Source organism: Pavona decussata, unplaced genomic scaffold, assembly GCF_977016875.1.
Source record: "Pavona decussata unplaced genomic scaffold, jaPavDecu1.1 SCAFFOLD_52, whole genome shotgun sequence".
In the NCBI taxonomy this organism is placed as follows: Eukaryota; Metazoa; Cnidaria; class Anthozoa; order Scleractinia; family Agariciidae; genus Pavona; species Pavona decussata.
The window spans coordinates 2,350,854-2,369,311 of NW_028145474.1; the positions used below are offsets into that span (position 1 = coordinate 2,350,854).

Consider the following 18,458-nt stretch of genomic DNA (forward strand, 5'->3'; position numbering starts at 1 on the left):
GATTTTATATAAGTGACATCGGCACGAGTCTATTCAATGTGCTGCAGAAATTTTATTTAACTGGTCAAGCCCACAATTCCCCTCCTTCAGAATACATAAACCTCTCAAAATTTCGCTATTCTCTCAAAAAATTAGTGGCTACGCGGCCACGCAGTGAGAAAGACCACCCCTCCCAAACTGCAACCTTATGGTCTTCATGTCTTTTATTGTATCGGCCAGGGTTCGGTTACCGGTCGTTTCGATACAAAGTCGTGTCGATACGACTTCTATTTGTAACGAATCGACGTGACTTGTATCGAAACGGCCTTGTATCGCGGATTCCCGATGTTCTGGTCACACAAGGTGCCCAAAAATTGGTCATAGCGTGACCATATTGCAACTAAAGTTCGCGCGCTTCAAGCACGTCTTTGACGATAAAGCAAGTTGATCTTATTTCGCTTTTCTTGGGAAGGTTCAGTGATGTCTGGGAAAGGCAGTGATGATGACTCACCTAAAGAGGCAGCTATAGAGAAAAGTCAAAAGGCGGTCATCCTCGTCGTTCTTGTAAACGCAATTCTGTTTTCATCTTGTTTCTTCATGGTTGAGTCGGTTTTTCCGGTAAGTTTACATGCAAGCTTCCTTAAAAATTTCCAGCAAACGATTTGACATTTCTTTAAGTTAAATTAATGTGTCCAAAGTTGGACACAAAAGAACAAGATTAAGGATTTCCATATCGCTATAAAAAAAGCTCTCAGGTTCCACTTAGGAAAACAGCAAGTAAACTTTCTCGAAACTGTATAACAAGTGAGACCAATCTTTTACTTTCACTTCAAAACCCTCCAAATTTTAATATTTTAAAGTCCTTTGTGGATAATTAAAATTATTTATTGAACGTTACACACTTCCCCTCCGACTTTACCAAAACAGCGAATCCAAGCCACACATGCAAAACTTTGGGCAACTGCGAAGATTAGTCACTGTGAAAACTTTGCATTCGCAAAAGGTGGTCATACAGGTATTTAGCAAACCCTACCCCTCCCCTCCTCAAGACCACCCACAAGGGTGGTGTGAAAAAGATCAATCAGGTAACGGTGGAAAAAACGGGGAATAAAAATTTTTTCTTTGTTTTGTTTTGTTTGTTTGTTTTTTGTTTTTTTTGCATTGGATCCCCCACCCTACCCCTCTTGAAAGTACTTTGTACTTATCTTAAAATTTCAGCTTTTAAGAGGGTTGTACAGGGGGGGTCTCTTGCACGGTTCACGAACAGAAAAAAAAGGAAATCACGGATCACGGAAATGAAATTTTCATTTTCAAGCTCTTCACGGGTCACACAAAACCTTCAGGTCACGGATTACGAAGAATAATTTATTACATAAATTTCACGTTTCACGGGAAATAAAATCAGCTAATCACGCATCACGAAAATACCCCTGTACAACCCTCTTTTAAGACTCCAGGCCTCCCACTTAGAATTTTCAATGACCTTCCATGGGGGAGGGGGTAAGGATATTTTCTGGAAGCACACAATAACAGTACTGATTTGTTGTTAACAGTACATGGCCAAGCACCTTGGGGCTGATGTGGTGACCTTAGGTTATATCAACACAATGTTTTCATTCATCATGCTGTGTGGAGGTCCAGTTTATGGAAGGTTTGGTGATGTATTTGGATGCCGTGCTGCTCTGACTCTGTCCTTCTCAGCTGCCGTCCTGTCTTATGGTATTCTTAGTTTGGGAAATTCAGTGCCAATGTTGTTTTTGTCCAGAATTCCCATGGGTTTCATGCATACTCTTCCAGGTTAGATGTTTGACCTCATAGTTGTTGTTTATTCTGGGGTTACAGTGGGGAGGGAACTTTCAGGGGTTAAAACCTAACTGTCCCCCCCCCTTTCCTTCCTTCCTCTCTCCCTCCCCCCTCCTTTCTTTCAGCCTCCTTTTCCCAAGCCATGTATCTTCTTGACCAAGTTGACTTCTCACGTTGTTTGCTGGTTGCTGTCGTGACTTCGTCAACCACTTTCGCAACTTCTCCTCTTAAAAAAGTCAACTTGTAGCAAGTCTAAAAACCTCTACACCTTCATTCAAGCAAGAAGCCCTGGGGATATGTGCTTGACAATGTGCACATTAGTGATGAGGAGGTATAAAGACCAGCAGCTCTTTGATAATTTAAAACTTGAAATTAGAAAGATGGGACCGTCTCTTCAAATGTGGCTTAAAATTTTCTGGTAGTGTTTTATATGGGTAAATTTTTTTTTTCAGGGTTAATAAAAAGCATAACCTAGGAAGCATTTCAAAACGAAGAAAATAAAATATTTTCGAGCTTCTACCCTGGGGCATTTTAACACCTTCTTGTCCCAGCCGTGAGGCATTTGCCAGTTTATTTTCAAAAAATCCTAATTCCTGGGGGATCAGCCCAGGGCGGGGGGGGGGGGGGGGGAGGGGGGGTGGACACTGTCGGTAATGACTGATTACATTCTGAGTTGTGGAACTTATGGGATGTTTTTTGAGGTCAAAAAATTAGGCCTCATTTGCCCCTCTCATTGACCTGTCATAGTACCAGCCTCCATGAGCATAAAAGATGTATTTGCCTCAAGACTACAAGCAGTCCCATATTTTCCTTAGGGATAGTAAAGTGAGCAAACCACGTGAACACATGCAAAAATTGTCTCCCACAAGGAAATGCCACTCTGTCCCCAGACCTTGTCTATCTACAATATGAAAGGTGATAGGCTTTGCAGTACTGAACACGGGTAGCTAGTTACTCATCAGTCCTGTTGCAGGCATGTTTGGAGACACGAACAAATAGTGGGGACAAGGAAAAAGTTTTGAAATTATGGACGGAATCATCTAATTTTTTCCTGTCTGTTTCTACTTTTTCCCTGTCCCTTCTGTCTCCAGCTGGGTCTCTGTCAGGATGGTGCTGAGGGTATTATATATGTGCAGAATACTGGAAAAATTATCAAATACAGTGTGAATTGCCATAAATAATAATATAGTAATTAATATGTTTCAACAACTTTGTGTTTAACAGGTCTTCAGATGGTAATAACGGACACATCAGATGAAAAAGGTGTGAAATGTGTAGACCTAATATGCAGTCACTAATAAAAGTCATTGCCATTTTATGATTTATTTGACAATTAATAAATTACTAATAATAATATCGAAAAGACAGAGTCCAAGATGCATCTAATTTGCAAAGCTTGAGTGCAGACACCAGCAATAACAGCAACAACAGTTGGACATCCTCAGGTTACAAAGTGATGCCCTGAACCTCTATATAACAAAATCCTTGGTTTAAGAACGATATTCTCCAGCCCAGCATTTTAAAATGTATGGAACAGAACCTCCTTGATATAACAAACCAATATTTCCCTAGTCCCTAGAGGGCACTTTGTAAATCAAGGTTCCACTGTTCTTTTATTTTCTTGTTGATGAATCTATTTTGTTGACAGGAAGAGCTGATGCTTTAGGCAAACTAGGTTTGGCATTCTCTCTTGGAATCATGGCTGGGCCTCTGATTGGTGGTGGTCTTGCTGAACAGTTTGGCGATCATATGGTAGCTTTTGTTGCATCAGCTATATCATTATTGTCTGTTGTTATGGTGCAGCTTTTGTTACCTAAGAGTACAAAGTCAAACTGGAAGAAGCAAAAAAACTCATCAGGTAATTTCAGTCATAAAAACTGCTTTTATATTGATTGGTTACATCATTCCTGCTGGGAATCATCATCATCAGCATTTGTACATTGTCAACATGTCCAATGATCGTCATCCTTGTCATAACCATGGCCATGGTTAGCATGTTGAGATAACCATGACACATCACCCAATTGCATCACTGCCACCATCATTGTTCAGTTCCAGAAAATATCCATACTCCCCCCACGGAAGATTTTTTGTTTTGTACCCCCCTCCCCCCAGGAAATTCTAGTTTAGCTTCACACTTTGCTTCTAAAATTTTGGCCTCTAAGACCCCCCTCTCCCTAGGAATTTTCAATGACCTTCCATGGGGCGGGTATCGATTTTTTCTGGAACTGTGCATTACAATATCTATTTATTCATTTGTTAATTTTCCTGATAATAAATTATCACCCATATGAGCAATACTCCCCTTACTTTTAACTAACTGCTATATCTATAAAGTATCAATTCTCCACCTTTATCGTCTTCTCATAATTAGAGTATGTAATAAGTCTGATTTTTTTCTTTGAATTGGTTTCAGAGCTGCATGACAAGTCTGTTCTGAGCAAGACACTTGAGCTGTTGAGTTTACTGTCAGTGATAAAGGTTGTTGTGATTAGGTTGGCTGCCCTCCTGCCAGTAATCTTGTTTCAATCAGTAGGTGCAGTTATAATAATGGAGGATTTCAAACTTGGTCCTTGGGAAAATGGTATACTGATGGCTGTGTTAGGGGCTGCTTCAGCTGTAAGTATATGATTATCATATTTATTTAGCACTGTCAATAATAATATTATCTTGACTAAAAAAAACCCCATCACTACCGTCTTGAATTAAGCTATTTATACCAGTAATAATAATTAAGGCTGGCAAGATTAAGCCAAAGCAGGGAGTCACAATGCTGCATGGTAGACTGAGATAACTGTCGAAATCAAAAAATAAAAGTACATGTTTGTAAAATTATGTTTATTTATTAAAATCCCTTAACAGGCACAAAACATGATCAAGCAAACCCGCAAAGCGGGAAACAAGCAGACCTGCACCTTTTAAAGCTCTATTTTCACTGGACCCTGATAACCTGCTGTTGCATTCTCTTCTTCGGGTTGGGAACATTGTTAGACTGTTGATTGTTCTTTGTTCTCTCAACCAACCATGTATGATTTGTTTCAAACGGTGCAAGTTGTCCCCAATTTGAAGACTGCTTAATACATAGGCAATATGTATGCATTGAAGACTGGTGGGTCCTAAAAGGCTTTATTCACTGGGGATTGGTATAATTTGTGTAACAACTGCATTTAGGCCAAGTTTCATAGATATTTTAGCAGTGGAATTAGCGAGACATTCTTTCCTTCCCGGGTTTGGTAATGAGGGGATTGTCAACTTGCTCTAAGGCCAAGGAATTTATAACTAAAGGGACTTTTCCTCCACCTTTAACATCATGTTTTAATTTACTTTTCCACTGGGAAACAGGCCCGTAGCAGGGGGGGCTTGAGGCCCCCCAGAATTTTTGGAAGTTAAAAAACAATCTGCCAAAAAATAAACAATTAAACCAAATTAATGGGCAGCAATCAGTCTTGAACTTTGACGCTGCAAGCCTACTTGTCAGTTTCCTTGGCTAACAGTTTGTTTTTATATACAACAGCAACACAGGCACTCCTACCATGTGAATCGGAAATAAGAACCAAAATCGATCGAAATCAACCTTGAATCTCAAGCCGTAAAGGCTCTTGAAATAAACTACAGTCAACTCTCTCGACCACTTCTCGTAGGCGACCACCTCCCGTATAAGCGACCACTTCGTAAACGACCGTTTTGTTTCTCAGTTAAATACTGTTTCAAGAGCTCTCTCGTAAGCGACCACCACTCAAATTTCTTAAGAGACCGCGACCACCTTTTTAGGCCAGAAATTACACCTATTGTTTCGTTTTCTGTTTCCGGTAAGCGACCACCCAACATAGTCACGTATGATCGTTAGTAAATCATTACTGCGTATACTTGCAGCATTTTTGTTACGCAGTTCCTTGCAGATTGTTTGCTTTTATGTTTTGGACCGTAGATCTTTTCAGATACGATATGCTGTAGTTCTTTTTAACATGGTTTGGCCATGTACTTGTGAAGGAAAGTTTTGCTTTTCTGCTGATTATCGGTTTGGTCTCTATCATGTCGCTGTCGTGTTAACTTTTCTACGCAGTCCGATCAGCCTTGCAGAACTTCCTGACAGATAATAACAGTTTACAGACAGAGAAGATGGCTATAATTAGATCTGTAGGTAAACGGGACAGATCCGTTCCGAATTGTTATACAAAGTTTTATCAGAAGAATGAATAGATGTGAAAAAATCAAATAAATTAGTTTCTATTTGCCTAATTTTAGCTGCTAAGGTAAAATTTTAATTTAATTAACTAATCAATCCAGTATTACGAGTGTTGATCTTTCCGTAAGCCATCACCTCCCGTAAACAACCACTTTGTCGTACACCAAGGGTGGTCGCTTACAAGAGAGAGTGACTTGTTTTCTAAGACATCCGATCATTTATAGCATTACAAATGTCCCACAATGCTCCCACAGTCGGATTCTTACTGCCTGGTTCAAGCCAAATGTTAAAAGAGAAAGAAAAATTTCTCGTAATTTGTTTACGTCCTCCGTAAAATTAGGAAATTTCACATGGTAGTCCACGTAAAAGAAATGGCAAAAAATGTACCAAAAATTGTGATGCAGGTGCAAAGTTATTGTTTTACTTACTAAATCTAATTTTTTTGTTGTTGTTTTTCTTTCTTTTTTTTTTTTCTGTTCTCGTTGCATCTTAAACTCCCTAATCAGTCCGTGTTTTGAGTGACAGGGCGGGGGGGGGGGGGGTAGTTTTGTTTAACTATTTTTCTAAGCCCCCTCAGTTTTAGCCTTGCTACGGGCCTGGGGAATGTTATTCAACTTTCTTTCTAAGTCCGAATTAATTGGTATAAGAAACTCCTTAGGGATCAAAAATAACAAATTTTGATGATGGTGCCTGCAGTTGCAAACCATCTTTGAGTCATTATATATTAATAGTAATTATTTATAATTATAATTCCGCTTTTATGTCATTTCACAAAATAAAGTCAAGAGAATGTGGAAAATATAAGACCGTAATTTTTCACTGTTGTGGACTAGCTGGTTTGACCCATTTACAACAGAGTGCATGAATACGGACAAAGACATTTCACTGGCTTTCTGAGTTGTTTATGTCATTCACATGCACCAGAAAATGTCAGGTGTATTTCAATACTCTTACCAGAAAAGAGAAGTCAAAATAACAAATAAATCTTTTTCTTTACATATAATACATGCTGACATTTTGCTCATTGCTCATATTTTTCCTATCAAATGAGATTATAATATTATATACTTCACTTTAGGTGGTTCAAGGGTTTGGAATTGGCATTCTTACAAAGCAATTGAGTGAACCTTCAGTGCTATTACTGAGCTTGTCAGTCTCTGGGAGTGCATCTGTTTTCATGGTAGGTGGCTGCAGGTGCTCTCTTGGCAACAGTAAAGTAAAAAGTAAAGACTTTTAAGTAAAGAGAATTTATTTATATACAGTTATATTTAACGTTAGAAGCTTGTGCGGGACTGTGTAATTAAACAAATATTTTAAAAAGAACAGAAACTGTTAAAAAAAAAAAAAAAACTGGCAGGGAGGCTTACCAGTTGGCTATTTACAAAGCGTGGCCAAGTTAGTGGTCAGAGAGGAGACTTGAACCTAGGGCCTCCAGATTATGAGTCCATGTCTCTAACCACTTAACCACATCCCCCCTCTCCTTCCCCCCCCCCCCCCCCACATCACTTGCATGTAATATGATGCAAAAGTAAATTTTAGGAAGGACTCATACATAGGGCATCTTCACTCAACAATTCTTCCACAGAGAAATCCTTTGGGTAGCTAACTATCTGGCATTTCCCAGCCGTGAAAAAAACCATTACTGAAAAACAGCAGCTTTTGTTTTGTCGGGGGAAAAAACAGGCTCTACATTTGTCTTCCCTGGTACAGATTCATTTGCTTGGTCCTGCACCAAGCCCTTGTCCAAGTCCAACTCGAAGTCCAACTCCACCTTGAGCTCAATTTCCAGACTTGATGATGTAGGACTCTTGTTTCAGTAAAAAATATAAAAATCATTTTTTTCATTCTGGTTGTTCAAAAGGGTTTCGATCTCCCTCATTTAAAATGCTTTTAAATGCTAATCATAAGCAAAATTAATAATAGTTTAAGGACGGTGCCTACTTTATTTGTTACTGTGCATAAGTTCTGCGCATCTTGAGATACTCGGGTTTCCTATGGGTGGTGCCTACTAATACAGGGATATTTTGCGCTCTTTAAACCTATGTGGTGAAATCAGAACTTCGCAAGTGCTCTTGGTATGCAAAAAGAAAATTGGGGGTAATCATGCATTTTTCGGAGATAATAAAGCTTTAAATTTTGAAAAATTCGCCATTCATTGCCTTGTATTTTAGCGCTGTTTAGAAATATTGTTGCTTAATTAACTATCTCTAAAAAATGTGCGGTTACTCCCAATTTTCTTTTTGGATTTTAATAGGCCTTGCTAAGATCTGCTTTTCCCGCATAGTCATAGACTGTGCAAAAATAACCTCCGCATTAGTAGGCACCGTCCTTAAGTCAGAGTTCACACTAACCCAGGATTAACTTAATCAGGCTTTGAACAACTGGATCCTCTATGTTTTATCACAAAATAATGTCAGTAGTAATATTGTAAACAGTAAGGAGGAACTGATGCTCTTTCACTGTAGGGGTCTCAAAAAACTTATAGTTTTCTCCTTACATATTCTTGAGTACATTTTGTTGAATTTCAGTCCATTTTTCCATTTACAGTATTTTTTCCAAACCACTCTTGGCTTCCTTGTATCTCAAGTTCCCCTGACAGTGGGATTTTCCCTAGTGCAAACCATTTTGACTTCTATGATGACCAAAGCTGTCACTGTAGAAGATACTGGACTTGCTCTTGGACTAACAGCAACTTGTGATTCATTGTTGCGAACTATATCACCACCGCTTGCAACCTTCATGTACTTGCGTTACGGGTGGCCATCACTAGCTACACTTGGATCTGCTGTAAACTTTGGTATGGTGGTAATTCTACTGGTGAAGAGGTGGGGTTAACGTACAAACAAACTGCTGTAACAAGACAACAATGCTCATACATGGGCTGATAGCCAGTCTGACGTCACCTAAGGTGACTCCAGTTATTTGGCATGCGGTGACTGGGTACTAAAATTCTAACTGATACGGGAATTTTCATTATGCCGGCACTTGAAAAAAGGCCAATTTTAGGCTGAAAACTCAAAGTAAGGCTATTTTAACAAGTTTTCCAGGGTGAATTTTTCTGAAAAAAAATTGGCTAGATGTTAGAATTTAGCTGGTTAAAAATTTGTACCAGCAAAAACCAAAGAAATGGTACATAGAGCCACCTTAATATGTATTGAAGGGCTGAGAGCATAACCGACCCAAACAACTTTTCAGATCACTTTTTGATGTTTTAGCTCAGATTCACTGGAATTGTTGCATGAAACATTGCTCCAATGTTTTATCCCCTGCTTTGCACTTCATTTGCAATAAAAACGTATGAAAACAATCGCCAGGTGTGCCCGGTGCAGCGATTGGGATTTTCGTTGATTGTTGATTTTTGATGATAAAATCGCTGAGATCGGGCATGTTAGATGTCCGCGATTAAATTTAATGGCATTTGCCAAGCGTGCCCGTTCCTGCGATTTTCTATGTTTATTGCTGCGAATCGCCAGTAAAGCCAACCCATCAGGTTGGGCGATTATATCATGAGTTTTCAAACTTGCCACATCACCGTGATGGGTGAAAAAAATCGCCAGGTGTGGCCACATCAATTGCCTTGCGATTTTCGCTGACGATCAAATTTGCCGCAATCGGCATATAAAGTCCCTGGCTTAATTAAACATCACTTCATATGCCCCTCAAACTAAAACCCCTTTAAAATAAGTTACTGAGACTGACTGAGTCAGTGCATGGTGTAATATTTGAAGGGCTAAATCAGGGCATTAACTGATCTGTAGCGCTCTTTAGAATGCTTTTTGTTGTTTTGGCTCACATTTGTTGAATTTTTCCATGTGACCCTGAACTCCTTTAGGAAAGGTTATCCCAGGACTTTATTGCTCTTTGCAGTTTGTTTATGTAATGTTTAAAACACGAACAGAAGTGTTTTATTGGGAGCTGAGTGGTTTTAGACCTGATAAAACATGTGCTGCGAGTTTTTTGAATGGCTTCAAAAACATTCCTGGAAAAGCGTGTGTCAAGAGAGTTCATAACAATGATGCTTTTGTAAAGGTTGGAAATTAGCATACGAGAAAAACATTAAACAACGCATACTAATAGGGAGGAGGTTTTATTGGGTTTTAAAACCTCTGCACATGATGTTTTATCGACCATTTGAAAGGTCAATGGCCTTGTGAATTATTAATAGTTTTTGAAGTGGGAACAAAAATCCATCTTTGTGGGCAAGATTTTGGTTTTCATCACAAAAAAAAAAAAAAAAAGAAAAAAAAAAACACAAAGCAGCTGACAAAACATTGGAGTAACATTTTCTGGAGAAAATTCAAGGCCAGTGCAAAAACTCCAGTGAATCTGAGCTAAAATAACAAAAAGCATTCAAAAAGCACTATAGGTCAGTAATGGCCTGAGACCCAGCTTCATTTATGAAGATAGTTACTCCTTTACATGGAACATTAGTTATTATTAAATATAATGTAATTATCAAATTATATATGTCACAAATGAAGTAAATTAAATAAAGAAATTAAATAATTTTTTTCACACTATCTTAATGTTTTGTTTGTACAAAATTGACTTTCAATGACATTAGTTTACTAGATATTTCGAGCCACAGCGTAATTGTAACCTTTTCTTAATGAGATTTTAATTTTAATTAGTGAGTTAAATCCCCAGAACATTTTTTTAAATAATGGATAGGCACCTGTTTTGACAGTAACATTTTTAGTTTTTACATGAAATTAGAAAATAATTAGTATGTTACCACCATAAAAAGTTAACCCTATAATGTCACTTAAAATAAGAAAATCATTGTTTACACGTTGATATGTATTTATGTAGCCTGGATGATAACATACAGATAAATATTAAGAAATAAATACTTTTTGACACGTGTATAATATTAAATAACCACACATGAATTCCCTACTACATAATTTGGAACCACCTGGGTGTAAGTTTCCATCATTGTACAATCCAATTCCTAGAGTCTCATCATCAGTCTCATTATGCTGACACATATTTCATTACGAAATCACGCCCATTGAAACACAACACTGGTAAACATGTGGAAATGAGGTTCATTTTGGACTTCACTCACGGGGAAAATTCTGCTGGTGAAGGGGCAGGGTTAAAGTGCAACCAAACTGCATCTAGTCATTAATCTATAATAGAAAAACAATGGATAACAAAAAAGCGCAAGGTGAAGTTTATCAACAGAAATTACACTAATCACGGAAGGGATGTTTTTGAGCGTATTTGATGAAAAATGTAAGTTCTCGATAAGAATGGGCATGGTAAAATTATAAAATTTTATGTTAACATTAAAATAAAAAGGGAGGAAAACGAATAATCACAGTTTCCAGATTCAAATTAAAGTAATTTGCATCTCGAGTGTAAACCAACTCACAGCAGAAACTCAAGTGAATGCAATTTTCGATCAGTGACATGTTTTTTGGCACGCTACTTAAATTCCAAGCAAAAATTTCGAATGAAATAATACTACATCAACCACATTTGCTGTAAGAATTCTAATACATTGCTTTGAAATGGTGCGGCTTGTATTTCCATAACTAAACTCCTCCTTCTTGTGAAAACAAAGAAACAAACACTCTTGAGGATTTATGATGAGAGACAAAAGAACTGCCAGTAGCTATGCGCTTTATGGGCGCGCATAAAGCATCATGGTACCCCACTGTTTTTGGGTGACATGTTTCAATGGGAGCGATTTCTTTATGTTTGTGTCTGTAGCTTGCTGACTCAGAGTATTACATTACTATGCCTCCCCTCCCCTGACCTCCCAGATGGAGCATAAGTCAGTGTCACAGGGTTACTCATTATACCGTCACAGGGTTCATACTCATTCGGACGTCTAAAAATCTGTGACCTTCCATGACATTTTCAAGTTGTCCATGACAAGGCATTCACATTTTATAGTGTCAGAATGCAGTGATAAACTAAGTGAAAATTTGTTTCTTGGTTCCTTTTTTTTTAATATTGCTCATCTCCTTGCTTTTGATTCCCCATCCATATTTACAACTTTAGAACTGTCATGAAATTTCCACAACACTGAAAACTTCGGTGTCAATCCTTTAGTCAACGGCGGTATTTAGTGCTTGAAAAAGTGTTTTTTGAGTTGTGACGGCCTCCACTTGCCTGCATTGCCAGTGCTCGTTGTTTTGGAGGAGCAGGTCTATTGACTGTACTTTGACATTTAGGTATGTGTCTCTCGGCCACATCAGGTGCGAAGCGTCGTGTGCAGAACCTACAGAATACATAATCTGGATTCTCACTTGGGACTGGTGGGGGTAAATCAGATGCCTTGCCACCTCTCTTCATGTGTTCTGTTACTCTCTTAGCGTCTCTAATGGCATTGATGAATTCCGCTATGAAGAAAAAAATTGACATGTTTGTAACTGATTCAAGGATAGTCCCTGCATCTGCTATTGTAAGTACATTCTGCCCATCTCGAGATTGTCAGAGAAAACTTGGATTTCTAAAGGACGGTGCCTACTAATTAAAAGGAATTTTTGTGCGGTTTTTGACCTGAGAGGAAAAGATCAAGATCTTAATGTTGTGGTGAAATCTAAAAGAAAATTGGTGCTTTAACCAGGAATTTTTTTTTTTTTGGGGGGGGGGGGTATATCTAATAGAGGTCCAATTTTGAAAAAATTCCATACTGTATTTTAATTAATTAAAGCTTTTTACAATATTATTGTTGCTTAATTATCTCTGAAAAATGTATGGTTACGCCCAATCTTCTTTGCTTGTATGTGTCTGGTATAATTTTCCCATCTCTACTTCTTCCTTTTGGGTCTTCACTTTTAAGGTTTACAGTTTTAAATAAATGTTCACTTTTAATATTTTATCTGTTTGAATTTTTCCCAAGGTTTACGATTTCTGAAGTGGTAACAAAGTTATTAAAAAAAAATTAAAAACAACAACACCCACAATTCTGGATGTTCTTACCATGTTTCTGTCTCCAGTTTGATTTGGGTTTGGGCGGATCTGGGGCCTTCCTGGCTCCAGTCCTATTATACTTTGCCGCTTCTGTTCCCTGTGTTCTCATTTTTGTGGAATCAAACACTTTTCTCTGTTTGCCACTTTTAACGCAAACTGACTGATGCTTTGCCAAACGATCAGCTGCAAAGGACCGGCCACAGTTATGACAAGGCAGTAGATTTGCTTGTTCAGCGGCCTGCTCTGTTGGCTGGCTGTACAGTACAGGAGAATTACGCCCAAGGTTGTATGATGGAGACTGTGTTCGTCCATTGGACATTGGCTGTAGTCTGGCAGGGCGTTGCACTGGAGCTGCAGGAGGTGTCGATTTCTTGCCTCCTGTTGAAGATTTGCTTTTTACAAACGTCTTGTCTTTGATTAATGGCCCTACGTTGTGATTGTAATCTTCATACTGACCCAGAGGACTTTTTCTGCCATGTTGACCACTGTGAGTAGCATTCATTCCCCCAGGGGTACTGAGTGGGGACAATCTTTGACCTAAAACAGCAAATGTCAACTTAATAATTGCAGGGATTCATGCAAAAGGGCACAGATCACGTTTTTGGTGAAATTTTGATTTTTTCCCACAGGATCTTGCTTAATCTTTTCATAGGGACTTGTTTTGACCTGCTTTTTTGCGTCGACTCAAATATTATTTTTAGCCTCGCTTTTCTTGAAAACGAAGTGAAAAACAGCAAAAAGAAAAAAAAAATCACAGATAGACATTCTTCATGTCAAAACTAGTCTGTATCTAAAAGAATGAACAAGATCCCGCGGAAAAAAAAAATTACACAAAAAAAGCGATATACGCCCCTTTGCAGGAATCTCTTCAATTATTTTAAAAACTACATAAATTTTATTTTGTCCATGTTTTAGCCTGAGTGGTTCTTATAATAACCCCTACTAAAAATTATTTTTAGTAGGGGTTCACCATCTGGTTTGTCTCCAAATCTAATGACCCTATATTTTCAGATTAAAATACCCCGTCTTTGGTACCCAGTTTCACATCTATAGGCCTCTACAATCCATAACGTTTTTCCAGACATACCTTATAGATGCATGTCTGAAACAGTAAACTACACTTTACCATGTCAAATAATATGTCAGGTGCAACTAGAGATTTGGAAACTGAAATGCATTGGGCGAGAACTTTGAACATGTGGAAAGGAAATCAGATAAGGTAGAAACCTTAAAGCTACAGGATATTGGGGATCTGCCATAATAGTTCTCCAAACTCCTGATTCTATTTCTGGGCAAAAATATGTATTTTTCCAATACCCAATTTGAGACCTGACCTGCAAAAATTATCCATATCCATTTTTGGACTTAAAGACCAAAATGGTTTAAATCTAGACACCCACTTTCAAACCAAAGTGTCTCCAAGACCATATTCCTTAGGGCAGCACATAATAATAATAATTTATATGTGCTATATACCTATATGGCTTATACTGTCAACTCTCGCCTTAAGCCCCGTCTACACGAGCAATTTTTTATGTGGCAATTTTTTTTGCCCGTGTAGATGGCTCAACAAATATTTGTTGTTAATTTGCCTCAGTAATAATTTCACACATCGGAGATGACCATGGAAAGGCAAAAATCAAGATGGCGCCATGCTGGATGCGTAAATGTTAGGGACTGTAGGTACTGGGTTCTACAGATGACGTTGAAAAAATTGTCACATTTTTTGTGGTATCTTGTCTACACGGACAATTTTTTTATGTGGCAATTTTTATTTGCCACATAAAAACTAACGCGCCAGCTTTTCAGCAAATGCAGTTGTCACATAAAAATTGGTCATTTCTCATCATCTATACGGGCAAATAAAAATTGCCATATAAAAATTGCTCGTGTAGACGGGGCTTTATGGACACCTCACTATTACAGACACCCAAATAATACGGAGTCAGCAGCTAAATCCCTGGCAAAAATAAATGACAGACGTTTGACTGAAACAAATTCCCGCCATTACAGACACTCACTATTAAGGACACTAACTTGCAGTCCTGAGGGTGTCTACAGTAAAGGGAGTTGACTGTATAAGCCCCCTCTCAAGTGGAAACCTGGGAATTTATGTGGTATAGAAAAAATAATAGAGAGCTTAAGCACAGATGCTTTTGAGCCATGGATAGCAACTAGCAACTGGAACTTAAATTTTTCCTTTTTTGGAGCATTTTCAGGCAATTGCATTTGTAACGTCAAGCCACAGTCATCAACAAGAGCTTCTCCTGTCTGTGGTAAGGAGCAAACCACACCGAAAAAGGAAACATTTGACTTCTGGTTGCCATCCCTGGCTCATGAACGGCTGTGCTTAAGCTCCCTAATATTGGAATATGGGCAGGAGCAACTCTGAAATTCTCTTCCCCATAAACATTAATGTAACAGGTTCTCTTGTAAGCCTGATGCCAAGATCAAAACAGACATTCATAAGTTCATCCATTGCCCCCCTTGCAGATGCTCTTTTGGCTCATCATGCAATCTCAAAGATTATGTGATGAGCCAAAGGAACACCTGCGAAGGAGGCTATCTTCCCCACTCCCCCCACGGGGTATTCATCTGAATTTTTGGTAGGGGTGTGTGGCTCGGTCGTCCAAACCCTGAACCCTATTTCGGACCAAAATATATAATTTTTCGGTAACCTTTGTCTGAGAGCAGGCCCCAGTTGTTCAAAGAGCGGATAATTCTATCCACTGGATATTAAAGTCACTATCCAGTGGAGCAAATGTACCCCAACTAATGCTTTTGGCAAGTTTACTATCTAAGTATCGACAAATTGAAGGGGTGCCTGAAAAAAAGCCCTAAGTGACTTCTGATAAATTGCTAGATTCTTCTTACAAATTTCCTTGTATTCGCTTGTGAAACAAAAGGAGAATTTGACCTTACATCAAAAGTTACTTAGGGCCTTATTCCGCTCACCCCTTCAATAATATTATAGGGCTATCTGGAAAACCTTGCACACATTTCATCTGCACGATACCGACCTATCCAGTGGATAAAATTATCCGCTCTTTGAACAACTGAGGCCTGGCCTCTAAAGTTCCTACCCATTTCCTGACCTATTTGCTAGAATCCATACCGGTTTTAAGACTTTCTGACCAATACGGTTCAAATCTTTTCCAGCCTGTCTTTTCAGACCTAAACGTCTCAAAAACCATACCCTTTGGCACCACCTGGGTACCACATTTACATACAAAGTTCATATAGGGGGGGTACCCCGCCTCCATTTCCACCTAACCCCTAACCCACCTGACTGTCTCAACGGCATTTTCTTGCTCCCAGGCCTGCATGACCTCATGTGAATTTCAAGCCTCTCTGGCAGGAATGTTCTGCCACAGTTTCTGCAGGGAATGAGTTGTTTCTGTGAAGATTCAAATGCTAACTGATTCATGCGTTCAAGATCATCCCCACCATGGCTGGATAAACTCGGTAAAATGCTTGGTTTGACTGGTGGGGGTCGTCGTAAGTGTTTGGGTAACCTACTGTTCTCAAGTTCCCATTTTTTCAAGCATTGTGGCTCATGAATGCTAATAGACTTAGTTCCAAACTCTCTTCCACAAACGAAACAAACAACGGTTTTCGGTTTTCTCGGGGGCTGGGGGCTCCTCCTGCCATAATCCCCGTGGGGGGATGACCCCTGTCTCCCTGATCCGACTCTTGAGGGATCAAAGTTTTTGGACAGTTTAAGGGGATTGTTGGGTCTACAACTCCGTTGGTGCACTGGCAGACGATCAGGATTGAATGTGCGTCCACAATTCTCACAGGGAACAAGCTGACTTTGTGAAGCTTGGAAGGCCATGTCATTCATCGCATCCAACTGCGCCTCTCGCTGCCGAGGGTCATTTGACAGCGGAGTGTTACCCCAGCCTGCAGGTCTTTGTGGCGGCTTTCGTCTCAAATGCCGCGGTAACTGAGCGTTTTCCATCTCCCATTTTTCCAGGCATTTCGGAATGTGTAGTGAAATGGACGTGGTACCGTATAAACGGCCACAAATGTAGCAAACCACATGGGGTGGTCTTCTAGGAGGCATCACGTGTGGCGAAAGCTTTATATTTGTTTATGCAATCCGGCAAAATTACATCGACATTAAAACCGTTGACAAGGAAAGGAAGAAATCAGAAACGATTAAATTAAACGACGCCGACGAATCTATTATCTAAATTGGCCTTGTCCTTTTCCAAGTGGTGTTTTTTTGTGAGATAGTTAAGTTTGGCGAAATCTCGATCCGTTTCTCCCTGGCGTTTCTAAGCTGTCAACAATCTACGAAGATTTCCTCTTAGTATGGAGTGAACTCAGTTTTGTTAGACCCCTTTTCATCTGAATTGTAGGTTCTTCAGTCGTAGGTCAAAGTAATTTTCAAGCTTTCTTTCTCGTCCCACAAAGCAAAATGTAATTTCCAGTGTTTAGCCTTTTCATATGCAAAACAGCTTCCCCCATATCCAGGCAACGCGCATATTCCAAGCCTCTAGACCTTTCCAAGCCGAAAATAACAATCCAGGATTTTCACAGGATAACGTTCGGCGGAAACAGTAACAAAAGCTTTAACGCCATTTAAGAAATTCTGGAATCTTTTGAAGGAATTTCAACATAAAATTAAACGTCGATCACAACGCTGACATTTTTTTTCAAGGATCTCCCTGCAGCATGAATTCTTAGTTCCAGTCCTTCTGTGAGCGCCCGACCCACTCCCCGCAAAGGTGGCAGGTGTCATCAAATCTTCATGCAGATGCCTGATAATGAACCGGATCAATTTGAATTGGGGGAAGTTTTGGCTGGGAACTTGATCTTTCTCTGGAGAATCAGCTCATGTCCGAGTCAGGTTAACCGGTGCAGGTGCACAGGTGGACAGAGTAACCTTCGTGTAGCCCCTCCCCCCAAGAACCAAACAGGTTTTCTTCTCGGGGGTGGGTACAGGCTACACGTAGCTACAGCTCGAAGGTGGGGAGCGGTCCCGGGGGGGGGGGGGTACTCCCCTCTATAAGGTATGTAGGTATGTGCCGCCCCAAAGGGTATGGTTTTTGAGCCGTTTTGGTCTGAAATCGGATCGGGTTTTTGGGGCGGGGAACATTTACGAAAGCTTACAAACATATTTTTCTTCTCAGTACGTAACTGGAACGACTAACTGATAGCGAGAAAAAGAAATAGATAAACTATGTCATTACAGCCTACTTTTACTTCTTGCGTCAACTTCCGTTCGGCACTGATGAATAATTATCAGGTCTGAAAACGGGTATGAATTTTAGAGGTCAGGTCTGAAAACGGGTGTGGAAAATGGCATGTTTAGGTCTGAAATAGGGTCGTGATTTGAAGACCCGGGCGGCACACCCCCACCAAGAATTCCGGGGAGTACCTTACCGGGGGAGCGGTGGAGGGGAGAAGTCAAAAAACAAAACAAAACAAACAAACAAACAACAACAACAAAGAAAAAAAAATGTGTGTTAAAAGGGTTTTGCGTTGGGAACGGTTCCCCATTCTAGCCGTTGGCAATTTTCCTAATACCCGTTCTAGAAAGCTACTAAATTTC

The 18,458-nt window shown here is 39.5% G+C and overlaps 2 protein-coding genes and 1 long non-coding RNA gene across 3 annotated transcripts; 2 read left to right on the forward strand and 1 right to left on the reverse strand.

Moving 5' to 3' along the window:
• The first annotated feature begins 333 nt into the window (after window positions 1-333).
• On the forward strand, window positions 334-9,210 carry LOC146480900 (solute carrier family 67 member A1-like). The gene is made up of 7 exons (XM_085109221.1): window positions 334-597; window positions 1,533-1,776; window positions 3,007-3,045; window positions 3,431-3,640; window positions 4,199-4,401; window positions 7,047-7,148; window positions 8,516-9,210. The coding sequence occupies exons 1-7, from the start codon at window positions 460-462 to the stop codon at window positions 8,801-8,803; spliced, it is 1,224 nt and encodes a 407-aa protein (XP_084965347.1). The 5' UTR covers window positions 334-459; the 3' UTR covers window positions 8,804-9,210.
• Window positions 9,211-9,270: 60 nt separating this feature from the next.
• Window positions 9,271-10,171, forward strand: LOC146480901 (uncharacterized). The gene is made up of 2 exons (XR_014864650.1): window positions 9,271-9,401; window positions 9,447-10,171. It is a non-coding gene; the product is annotated as an uncharacterized LOC146480901 (long non-coding RNA).
• A 1,376-nt stretch (window positions 10,172-11,547) lies between these two features.
• Window positions 11,548-17,838, reverse strand: LOC146480902 (uncharacterized). Its single transcript, XM_085109249.1, has 3 exons — window positions 16,184-17,838; window positions 12,908-13,435; window positions 11,548-12,324 (listed from the first exon to the last, which is right to left on the reverse strand). Exons 1-3 carry the CDS (start codon window positions 16,962-16,964, stop codon window positions 12,035-12,037), a joined length of 1,599 nt encoding a protein of 532 aa, XP_084965375.1. The 5' UTR covers window positions 16,965-17,838; the 3' UTR covers window positions 11,548-12,034.
• Window positions 17,839-18,458: the final 620 nt, after the last annotated feature.